General features: G+C 43.1%; 1 protein-coding gene across 1 annotated transcript; it reads right to left on the bottom strand.

Moving 5' to 3' along the window:
• Nucleotides 1-6834: 6834 nt before the first annotated feature.
• phlda1 (pleckstrin homology-like domain, family A, member 1) lies at nt 6835-12514 on the bottom strand. Its single transcript, XM_033976366.2, has 2 exons — nt 11913-12514; nt 6835-9706 (listed from the first exon to the last, which is right to left on the bottom strand). The coding sequence occupies exon 1, from the start codon at nt 12392-12394 to the stop codon at nt 11942-11944; it is 453 nt and encodes a 150-aa protein (XP_033832257.1). The 5' UTR covers nt 12395-12514; the 3' UTR covers nt 6835-9706; nt 11913-11941.

Here is a 12514-nt window from a genome sequence, read left to right as displayed (position 1 = left end):
AGTGGGTGAGAGTGGAGTGGATGCTGGGGTTGATGGATGTTGTGGAGATGTAAAGTTGGATGTCATCAGCGTAGCAGTGAAAGCGGAGACCGTGACGACGAATGATGTTGCCAAGGGGGAGGATGTAGAGAATAAAGAGGAGAGGACCAAGCACCGAACCTTGGGGGACTACCTGCTGCAGGGGGGTTATGGAAAAGCAGCAATGGTTGATGTGGATAAACTGTTGTCGGTTCGTAAGGTAGGACTGGAGCCATAAGAGAGCAGAGCCGGTGATGTTGAGTGAGTTTTTGAGGCGGGACAGGAGGATGGAGTGGCTGATTGTGTCGAAGGCTGCAGTGAGGTCCAAGAGGATGAGGATGGAGAGGTTCATTTGTGAGTTTGAGCAGAGCCTACATACCTCTCACAAACATGTAACTTCTTCTTTAAGATACTGCTCTGTCCTCCGCTCATTACCCATATAATGGCACTTGTTTGAACTTGTTATCAGTATAAAAGACACCTTTCCACAACCTCAAACAGTCAGACTCCAAACTCCACCATGGCCAAGACCAAAGAGCTGTCAAAGGACACCACAAATTGTAGACCTGCACCAGGCTAGGAGGACTGACTCTGCAATAGATAAGCAGCTTGGTGTGAAGAAATCAACTGTGGGAGCAATTATTAGAAAATGGAAGACATACAAGACCACTGATAATCTTTCTCGATTTGGGGCTCCATGCAAGATCTCCCCACAGATGATCGCCATTCTTGTGATCAAAATGATCGCAAGAATGGTGAGCAAAAATCCCAGAATAGTTAATGACCTGTAGAGAGCTGGGACCAAAGTAACAAAGGCTACCATCAGTAACACCGCCAGGGACTCAAATTCTGCAGTGCCAGACATGTCCCCCTGCTTAAGCCAGTGCATATCCAGGCCCGTCTGAAGTTTCCTAGACAGAATTTGGATGATACAAAAGAGAATTGGAAGAATGTCATATGGTGAGATGAAACCTAAATATTACTTTTTGGTAAAAACTCAACTTGTCGTGTTTGGAGGAGAAAGAATGCTGAGTTGCATCCAAAGAACACCATACTACTTACTGTAAAGCATGAGGGTGGAAACATCATACTTTGGGGCTGCTTTTCTGCCAAGGGACCAGGACGACTGATGTAAAGGAAAGAATGAATGGGGCCATGTATCATGAGATTTTGAGTGAAAACGTCTTTCCATCAGCAAGGACATTGAAGATGAAACATGACTGGGTCTTTCAGCATGACAGTGATCCCAAACACACCGCCTGGGCAATGAAGGAGTGGCTTCGTAAGAAGCATTTCAAGGTCCTGGAGTGGGAAATCTTTGGAGGGAGTTGAAAGTCCATGTTGCCCAGCGACAGCCCCAAAACAACACTGCTCTACTTACTATGAAGCATGAGGATGGCCCATTCCCCCATGAGATCTGCATGGGGGAATGGGCCAAACTACCAGCAACAGTGTGTTAAAACCTTATGGAGACTTACAGAAAATTTGACCTCTGTCATTGCCAACAAAGGGTATATAACAAAGTATTGAGATGAACTTTTGTTATTGACCAAATACTTATTTTCCGCCATAATTTGCAAATAAATTCTTTAAAAATCAGACAATGTGATTTTATGGATTTTTTTTCTCATTTTGTCTATCATAGTTGAAGTGTACCTATGATGAAAATTATGGGCCTCTCTCGTCTTTTTAAGTGGGAGAACTCACAATTGGTGGCTGACTAAATACTTTTTTGCCTCACTGTATGGCTCAATTAATCAGATTATTCACGATTATGTTTACACAACAAATTTAAAATTAGCTGTTGACTTAACTACTATAATGAACTGCAGTGTGTTTTTGAACTGTACTTTTGGGCTCATGACTGAGCAAGGTCTTATGGTCAGAGACACTGGCCCCAGACAACCCTCACACCACCAGCATCTTCTCTTATCCAAAGAAGAGGAGAGAGAAGAGGGGAGTAAGAGAGAGTTGAGAGAGAGAGGAGAGATGAGAGAGAGAGAGAAGAAAGAAAAGAAAGAAGAGCGAGAGAAGAGAGAGGAGAGAGAGAGAAAAAAGAAAGAGGAGAGTGAAAAAGAGAGGAGAGAAAGAAGGGAGAAGACATAAGAGAGGAGAGGGAGAGAAGAGAGAGAGGAGAGAGAAAAGAGAAGAGAGAGGAGAAAATCGACCCCCACAAATAGAACAGAGGATATGAGGAAGATGGCCGACAAATCAACTTTGGAAGGGTTTCCCTCCCTCTGTTCTTCCTTCTCCCTCTTCCTCCCTCCCCCTCTCTATTTTTCCCTCACTCTCTCTTCATCCCTTTCCCTCTTTCTTTCTCTTCTCCCTGGCTTTCTCCTTCTCTCTTTTCATCTCATCTGATTTTTACAGAGGGTGTTTGGGCGCTGCTCTCACACAGATATGAGCAGCACTTGTCTCTTGGAATCATTTCAACAAAAGGACAAATAAAGATGAAGGGGTTGCCATGGAAACTAAATCAATAGATGGTGGTTTACATGGTGTCATCGCTATTAAGCAAATGTAAAAAACACAATGGAAAATTAAGGATCCTCTCACACTAGCCTAGTCGAACAATCGTGCTCGAGCATGGCATGGTTCAAAAGGCCTGGTGTGTGTGAGCTAAGCCTCATTTTTACTGGCATGATTTGCTTGGGGCCACCTTGTCACATGGAGCATTCCCATTACAAATGGCCTAGCCACTTTTGGGCATGACACAGGTCTAGTGAGACACACCCAAAGGCCTGCGCTGCCACAAGGTGCAGGACAGCTGTAAAAAGACCAGTGCTACAGGAGTAACAACTCCTAAAGCTACAAAGACAAGAGCATCAAGAGCCTGAAGCTGAAGCAACTACAAAGAGGAGAGCATCGAGCGCATGAAACTGAGGCATCTACAAAGACGAGAGTATCGAGCATCTGAAGCTGAGGCAGCTACAAAGAGGAGAGTATCAAGTGCTTGAAACTGAGGCATCTACAAAGACGAGAGCGTCGAGCATCTGAAGCTGAGGCAGCTACAAATACAAGAGTGTCTAGGGCCTAAAGCTGAGGAAACTATTACATTCGCTGCTAATGCTAAAACCACGCACCAGCCTGAGAGCTCAGTCTACGCTACACAGTACAAGATGGTGGGATGTGACGGTCTCGGTTTTCACAGAGGTGGAGTGGGTGGAACATTTTTGGATGTCAGAAGAGACTTTTAAGTTGCAGCTGGGCAGATTTTGAAGTTTGTGTTATTTATTTTATTTGCCAGGCATGCACCACTACTGCCATGCTGATGGTTGTCCAAAGATTGCATGGGGACATGACTAGCACCACCCCTCGTGAGCTAGCCCTAGGTCCCAAGTGTTCCAGACCCCTTTGGAAGGTAATCCATCCAGGAGACTCCCCGGCCCTATGGAAACAAGGCTACAGTCTGCATTTGACTCATCCTCTAATTAAACCTCAGGATCAGTGGCACAATGGTTAAGTTAAGGTACACTTTTATGTCTCCTTAGGGAAATTTGTCACTGGAGCAATCTGTAAGAATCGGTGTAACCAATCACCAAATCGTGAACCAGTCTTAGTCAGGACTACCTTAGCCGGAGCGGTTTATTACAGTGACACATATGAAACGAGGGAGCTCATTAGTCATCTGTCATTTTGAATAAAATCACATTTCTCTCCCCTCAGACGACCAGTTTAGCGCTTCGCTCACTGATTGTGCAGAAATTGTCCATGTTTTCATTCACCTGTGATATTTTTTTCCTTTCTTTTTTTCCCCATAAGCAGCCGTATTTGTTTCAATACAGAGGAACCATGTGTCCCTGATTGGCTAATCCACCTATTACTGTCCCCCTCTCTCCCCCTCTTCTCCCTCCCCTGTCTCTCTCCTCTTTTCCCTCTTTCTCTGTCTCTCCTCTCTTCCCTCTCTCACTCTCTTTCATCGCTCTCCTCTCAACCTTTCTCTCTTCTCTCTGACTCTCTCTGAAGTGTCCGCAGCAGCAGCTGTTTAAGGGACATTATGTAATCTTACCCCTTCTTCACATGAGGCTCGTGTGTGTCTCTCTATCGGCCCACAGCTTTGAACAACAAACAAGAAGAGACAGATGTAAATAGAACCGAGAGCTTAAACAGAAACAAGATCATTTTAGAGGAGAGAGGGAAAGAGGGGGAGAGGGGGTGAGAGAGAAGGGGGAGAGAAGGAGAGAGAGAGAGAGAAGGATGGGCAGATAAAGAGAGAGGGAGAGAGCGGGAGGGGGAGAGGAGAGAGATAGACTAAAAGAGAGTGAGAGAGAAATGGGCCGATAAAGAGAGAGGGAGGGAGTATGGGTGAGAAAGTGGGGGAGAAGGAACATTCCTGAACATTTGCCCAGTGCCTCCCAACGTGTGACGATGTGTATTTCTACTTTGAAAAAATACAGAATAAAATACTTTACACAATAGAATGTGAGGGATGGTCATCAAAACCTCTCAAGGGGCTTAAACTGGTGTAACCTCCATATAAATGCATAAGGCTCTAATAAACAATGCAAAATTCATATTTGTAGCTTATGAGAGATAAGATACATCAATACAGAGTCAATTCTGACCAATCAGAGCAGCTAGAGCGGAGCTACAGCAGGCTCAGAGCTGGGCCAATCTAAATCTTACAAAGCTAACTTTTAAGTGCTTTGAGGATTTAAAATTCTCTATTCTCTGAAAATAGAGAAGAATCTCTACAAAATCCGATCTTCGTGAAAGCTGTAGGTACCTGTCAGCTGAACATGGGCAGTTTGAATTCACAAAAATGCTTTGTGCTCTATGGAAGAATTCTTTCTAGCCCCAAGCTCCTGAGTAATGCAGCACCTGAAACAGCCACCAGCTGAACTCACACTAGTACAGAGGGAATGTGTCTTATCTGGTTCCTATGAAGCTCAATAGTGATCTCCCCAGGTTCAGGAGGAAAATTTCCTGTTAATATTTCTCAGAGACTTTCCAAAAAAAAATGTATATAAAAATTTTAACATTCACAATTAATCAGCTCTGTGGTAAGTAATGACCACAAGACCATGACTGATAATTTTGTGTAAACTTTTAAAAAAATGCTGAGTTAGTAAAATGTTTCGCTGAATCTTTTAAAATAATTTTAAACGTACTTTTTGAATGGACTTCAAAGTGGGCGGGACTGTTGAGCTCCATTTTAGACGTTCACAACAGAGGTGTGGGGACCCCTTGAGGCTGTGCTAGAGATGGCAGTGTGCTCTCAGTTAGGGGCTCACGATGTTTGCTTAATGTTTATTATAGGAATCCATACGATGGGAATTGGATTTAGGAACTGAAAACAAATATGGTTAATAAATGCTTGTTAGAACATTTTGCATCACTTTACAGGGGAGTAGCTGTCGACTGGGGGGGGGGGGGGGGGGGGGGGGGCTGCCCTGTGGTTGCTCACTGCTCCTGAGATGTTGCTCAAGCACCTTTGAAACATGGGTTAAACGCAGAGAACAAATTTGATATTTCTGCTGGAGATTCTGTTGCCTGCTTGTCTCCATGCATTAGGTAAACTTGATTTCAACAGGATAAAGTCAGATATGCAGAAAGGTGAGCCTACGAGAGTTGCAAAATGCTTAATGCCATACTGTGGAACATTCCAGACAAAATAATAACATGGACCTTTGGCCAAGTTACCAACTCCAATGTCCTAAACCATTGTACATACACTGTGTTTCATTGTCCTGCAGCACTGTAGTCTGCATAGATGGACCAGTCAAATGTTTGTTATGACATTTGTCTTCCTTTCTCTGGTTTCACTACAGTAGCCCCACGCTTTAAAGAGGCCGACCACGTGCCTCCATAAACCCAGGCCTAGATCAAATTATCCGCGTAGAGACCAAAGCAGCCCCCTGGAACGTCTGGAGCTCAAAGCAACCTCACCGGGGGAAAAACGTGGAAAGCAGGAGTCCAAGAGTCAGTGATGAAAGAGTGGATAGTGATGCAGCATTAGCCATGAGGTGCTAAAGTCACCTCCACATGCTTCACACATGCTTCTGAGCACAGCGTTTCGAATGATGAGGTAAGTGTGAGGAGCAATCTACAATTACAGAGATAAAATAGTGACAGATACAGATTGCAGTTGGAGGACTAAAGAGGAGAGTGAGGGGGGAGGAAGGGCAGGGTCTGGAGGTATTGCAGCCAGGTTTTTGCAATCAGAAACACCTGGCTGTAATCGAGGAGGTCATATGTGATGTTACAAACTACATGAAGGTAGCACACACTCACACACACCTGTGCAAATGTACCTGGTTTGCAGTGAAATCAATGCAATGACTAGAAACATTAGATAATACTATTAAAACACCATATACACAGTTTAGCAATGAAAAAAGTGGATTTAGTGTGTAGTTCCACTTTAATGAAAAAGTATTATAAGTATTCAGAATACTGTATTCTGATTGGACCATAATGCCCAATAACACCCCCCTCCAATTTTCCTATCCTATCTTACTGAAAACCCATGGATAATGAATGCTCCTAAAGTGCGCTTTCTTTGTGGTGGCAATCCCATTCATTTCAATGGAAAATTTGGGAAATGTTTTGCCACTAAAGTCTGATATAAAGTAGTGTTGATTTGTGTAAAATATTCACTGTTCATGTGACCAACAAGTCAACACTGCACTGATTCTCTAGAGGCTTTGTAGTCTCTATAGAACGCGTTTGCTGTCAAGATTGGCAGCCCCATGCAAAATAATACAACCCCAATGATGATGGTGACGTCCACTGCAACTTACAAAATAATAATAGCTAAAAAGTAAAACATATAAATAAATACAACAACTTTTTTCATTCTGCTTTTGTTTTTTTAATGGAATGTTTCTTTTAAGGGTATGAAAATAAATCTGACACAAACTCTGCTGTAACAGAGAGATGACAGCCACAGGAAACCATGTTCCACACCATCAAAATAAAAATCTCTTTTACTCTGGGAGCTGACCATACTGTAAAACTATGTGCTGTTTGTTTTGGACCATGTGAGAGAGTCGTACACATGGACCTGTGGAGTTATATTTGAATTAAGAGTACAAATTATGACAATAAATGAACACATTGCAAAACATAAAAGCACAAATGCTTTCAGATAATGACAAATTACGCTTTAAAAAATGACCCATATTATGTAATCTATTTCCAATTCTGTTAAGATATATGGCATGAATAAATGATAAATATGTTTTGACTTAAGTCCAATTCAGTATATTTCCTTTAAAGAGGGGGTATTACACTTTTATGTGGTATAAAGACTGCTAACACACCATGTTACCTTTCATAGTTTTGAAATTGCTATATTCTCTCAAAACATCATTGTAAAATGTTTGAGTTTCAGTCCCTTCCCTTTTCTCTCGGTGGTAACTCGCTCCACCTTTTGAGCATTATCACAACACAGTTAGCATGCATCCCACTAATGGAACTACTTCACATCGCCTCAGGTTTGTGAAGTTGTAGTGTATTGCTTTGCATCATGCTTTTGTATATTTATGGAGAATAGTCATGTAGGAGCATGGGTGTCGTAGACTTGTGGGCGGAGCCTGGTCTTATTAATAATATTGTCCATGGATCAGACAGCTTATAACAGTTTGATGATCAAATAAACATAAAGACACCAAAACACAGACCACATGTCAAACCCTATGGAAGATTACAGAGAAGTTAATGTTAATGTTTTTGCAGTCCATCTCAAATGTGCTTAAACATACTTCTAAAGAAGGTTGAGGTTCAAGTATCGCACAAAAGTTTTGAATACAATCTTTTGGGAAGATGACACCAAGTTTCTGTTCTTAAAATTTTTTATCAACTATTTTTGGACAATTTTCTTTACTCTACACTTAGTATTCAAATGTAGCATATTCTCAAATTTTGAAGACAGTATTGTCAACCTCTGTTTTGACAGATTTGTTTTATATTGCATCAGTGGTCCTTTGAAACTTCTTTGGGAATTAGATACATACAACCAGGAAGTCCGTGCATGGTCTGTTTAGATGATAATCTGTCCACATGATACACTATACCGAGACAATTTACAATGGCTATGACTGACAGGCAGATAAACCAATCAGAGCAACGCATGGTCTATTCGTGTCAACATAAGCTTAGCGGCTTATGAGTTAAAAGGGACGTCAGCCTGGTCACCCCTCCCACCGTCGTTCCTCAAGACAGGCTCAAACACAGTTGTCCAATCAGATTTGTTTATTTCAATGTGACACCTGAAACAAAGGAGCTCATTGGTCACCTATCATTTTGAATCTTTCTTGTTTCCTTGTAAGCAGCCATATTTGTTTTGATATGGACAGACCATGCATGTCCCTGATTGGCTTATCCGGCTGTCTATCATGCCCATTTGAACTATGGGAGTTTCACCAGTGATCAGACTCACATCTTTCTATTATAGACGTGTGTATTCTAGATCACAGGCAAGGAGGCTGGTCAGCCAATTCAGATGCCAGAACTTTCCAGAAATGCTTGTATATCCGTGTAGCTTGTAGATGGTTATCCATTGCAAATTAATTAAAAAATAGCTGGTTTTCCTCATGTCAAAATCTTCTATGAGTCTTTGGTTCGGTTGGAGATGAAATGAACAGTTTTGAACAGTATTAGGCTATTCTTTCTACAGCAACAACCATCACTGCAAAACATGAATGTCTACAAAACATTAAAATGAATTGAATTTAGAATCTAGATTTGAGTTGTAATTGGGTTGTTGTTTTTTTAGATAAACCATAACATTCAAAATTGCCCATAGTTTAAACTGAGCTGGAGACAGGTCAGAACTCCCAGGTGGAGTTTGCTGTATAACTGTCCAATCACAGACATGTTGACCTGGTTCAGCATCTTCTCTGTCAAAACAAATTAACTTGAGTGAAATAATGGTTTTACAAAGACGTGATTGTTGTTGAAATTACTTTAAAACATACGGTTATAATGGAAAATTTTAGGGAGACAATCCCAAGCCTATATCTTTCAAAAACAGTGAATATCCCAGAGATCCAACATGCATGGCCAGTGCTTTAGTCATGACTGTCTCAACTGTTCTCAAACCACACAATTTTGTTCACAGTGACAGAATGAGTGTGAAGTGTCTTGCCCAAGGACACAGCAGCAGACAACAATCAAAACAGAAAAGACAGTCTAAACTTCAAGTCATATTGAAGGGGCCCTATGTAACTGTGCTGTTGAAGGGTCCACCTCCTGCTTGTCTTTATGGTGATGTTATTGTTTTACCAGAAATTGACAGAATTTGACAATATACTTACCTATCTGGATAGAGACAAGCAGGTAACGTCAGAATAAATTGACACGTTTAATGTGTGGAACATTCCATGGAATACACTAACATCTTCTATGGAGACAAGCAGGTGCCAGAACCTCCACCAAAAAAGTTACAGAGTACACCTTTAACCATTGCAGAAATTCATTTTTTGCAGTGAAACAAAAGAGTTCTAATCCATTCGAGTCCTTTGTAAGACATGGGCTACAATCTGACAAGCACAACACATTCATCGACGACAGGTTAAAAAATATATGTACATCTAATAAATAAAGTCTGAGTCCAATCACGGAGGAGTGGCTGTTCACACATGCTCAGTCTGCCTGTCCGCCACAATAGTCTCTGAATGAGGAGAGGGGTTGCCATGAAGACGCAAAAAATCCAAGTTCAAACTCCAGCTACGAGTCCAGACATCTAAAAATGTAAAGAGAAAAGATTATAAGTGAATGGTTTCCAAACATCACAACATTTGGGAATCCCTGTAGCCAGAGTTTGATTTTTTACTTTATGAACCAGACGTAGATACGAGGTAAACATATTTAAATTAAATATAACTGCAATGCTGACTGATGCCTTTCAAAACAAATTTCCTTCTGGGACCATGCCTCATGTGAAAGCTCAAAACCGACAGAATTCACTCACTGAGCTGCAGAGGCTGCACTAGCACTGATTCATGATTGGCTGCAGGTGCTGGGGTTTAGGTAATGACCATTCAGATCAGAGAGAGTGCTTTTAGGTTTAAACAAACTGGATGTCAACACTGACAGTGGCAACCCAAATGAGAGAGTCATGTGAAGCTCATTCTGCTTTCTGATTGGATAATCGTCTTAAACCAAAACATAAACAACTTGTGCATCCTGTGCAGTGTTTTTGTAATTAAGATACATCATTGCAACTGTTATCAGTACATTTTATTCGATGTTCATATCTGGAGACACAGACAGGTGAAGTTTATGACATTTAAAATCAATCTTACATACAGTTCCTCTGGTGTGTAGCACCAAATTTGGGGCCCTAGGTAAAAATCATCTTAGGGGGCCCACACTACATATGGTCTTATGGAAAATGCATTGTACAGACTGAGGGTACAGACTTAAGTACAGACTCTGAGAGCCCCCTTCCTGCTTCTTTTAAGGAAACCCCCCACACTGTCTCTCTCTTCATAAATGTGGTCCATTGCTCTAGTGCACTGGCACACTCAGTAATACACCAGTAATACCACAGACCAGGCCTTAGAAAGTGACATCACTGTTGTGTATTAGTGCTGTGTTATGTGTGAGCATTAATCCACAAAATCAGTTCCAGCTCAATTTGGGCCATTGTGTCTGTGTGAACGAGATCGTATTTGGTGCTGAGCCGGCCACATCACCATCACCACACTCCTAACAGTCGTCCTGTATAAAACCTATTTCATACTGTTCTCTCTAGATACTGGAGTTTTCTCAGGTTTAGATCAGTTTAGTTTTGAGTCACCATTTGGTCAAATTTCAGACTTGGGTCAGATATAGTCTTTGTCCTATATTGGTGGTACTTGGAAGCCCAGATCTTTTATAAAGTTCCACATTAAGCATTTGTTTTCCATCTTTACCTTGCTCTGTCTCTTGCTTATCCTTCCTTCTCTATCCCACCCTCCATTTCCCCTATATTTCTCCCTAATTATGTCTTGTTCTTTCTGTCACCTCCTTCCTCTATCTTTCCCCGTTTTTGTCCTCACTCTTGCTCTCTCTATTCCTTATCACTCCTTTCTCCTCTTCCTTCCTCTTCCCCTCTTTCTCTCTCTGTTGTCGCTCGCTCTTCCATATCCCTCCTTTCTCTCCCTTCTTTGTACTCTTTCCCTCCACCTCTCTCTCCTCGCACTCACTGAGTACTCCTGATGTCATGATTAAGAATAGCTCCGCCACTGCCACATTCACACGAGCTAAACGCGGCTAATGTTTCCTGTTCGGCTCAGTTACAGCGAGTTTCGGGCCGAAGCTCTGGACCAAAGCTCTGGACCAAAGCTCTGGGACAAAGTCTAACTATAGACTTCCATGAATCGTACCGCTGCTGTGGCTTATGTGAGGATATGAGGTAAACGCAGGCCTGAATTAGTCTAAATATATCAGCATTACAGACCAAGAAAAACGCTAGAATAAATAACCTAATGACATCGTATTTTCAAAACCTAGAGTTTAAAGCTAGGATTTTTTTAGCAGTACTGTAGTCTCGTCTCGCTTTGTGGAGGAGAATAAATATTCTCTCTGCCACAAACGGAAGGGGACCGCTCTGAAATGAGCAGCAGGTCAGCAGGTCTTGAATCAATATGAATCAATATGAACTGAACCACTAAACTAAACCACTAAACAATATGAACTGAACCACTAAACTAAAATGTCACCCCCAGCAGAAGTAAATACTGGAGAGGGAGACAACGCGCCTCTGGGTTGAGATGAGCGCGTGGATTGTACTACACCATTACGACAGACACAGCCACACACAGGGTCTGATCTGCACTAACACACAGAGGGACCCCTGAGGTGGACCAGGACCTAGGAATTACACCCGGGACTATCCCCCGGTTACGGCGCGTGCAGTGCGCGCATAGTGCGTGTAGAGTAGGCTCTGTGTGTTCTTTTCTTACCGCAGACGGGGCTAGTGTCCGGGGCTCGCTCAAGCCACGTTAGGCGCGCTGCGGAGGGTCTTCTGCCCGGGCACATGCACCACCAGCAACTGCTGCTTCTGGCGGGTAGAGCGCACGGCGAGGATGGCCTGTCTGTTCTTGTACTGCACCATCTGCAGCGTAATCTGCGCGTTCCAGCCCTCGTCCTGCGGGCACCTGAAGTCGATCTCTTTGCCCTCCGCCATCACCACCGTGAAGTACACGTACTTTCCTTTACGCTCCACGCAGTCCACGGTCTTCATGTTGGCGAAGTGCAGCTCTTTGACTTTGGCCGAGTCCCGGTGCGCGTACGGCGGCTGGGGAGGCTCGTGCTGTTTGGGCGGCAGCAGTAGTACACCGTCCTCCGTGAGCGCGCACCGCTTCTTCTTCCACAGCTGCAGCAGCCCGTCGCTGCGCTTCTCCAACAGCCCCTCCTTCAGCACCTTCCGCCCGCTCTCCAGCATGGCCACGCGCCCCGGCACAGCTCTCACGCGCACACCCACTGGACAGATCCTGCAGCTAGTCGGACAGCGGCGCGAGAGGTTGCGTCTGGATCTGGAGCCTTCTGTGCGTCTGTGCCGCGC

Source organism: Periophthalmus magnuspinnatus, chromosome 12 (genome assembly GCF_009829125.3).
Source record: "Periophthalmus magnuspinnatus isolate fPerMag1 chromosome 12, fPerMag1.2.pri, whole genome shotgun sequence".
In the NCBI taxonomy this organism is placed as follows: Eukaryota; Metazoa; Chordata; class Actinopteri; order Gobiiformes; family Gobiidae; genus Periophthalmus; species Periophthalmus magnuspinnatus.
The sequence above is the reverse complement of the archived record's forward strand: the minus strand, read 5'-3'. Positions and strand labels throughout refer to the sequence as shown.

Bases quoted from the DNA above. Each gene is read 5' to 3' on its own strand.
- phlda1 (XM_033976366.2), bottom strand. From the start codon at position 12,394: ATGCTGGAGAGCGGGCGGAAGGTGCTGAAGGAGGGGCTGTTGGAGAAG.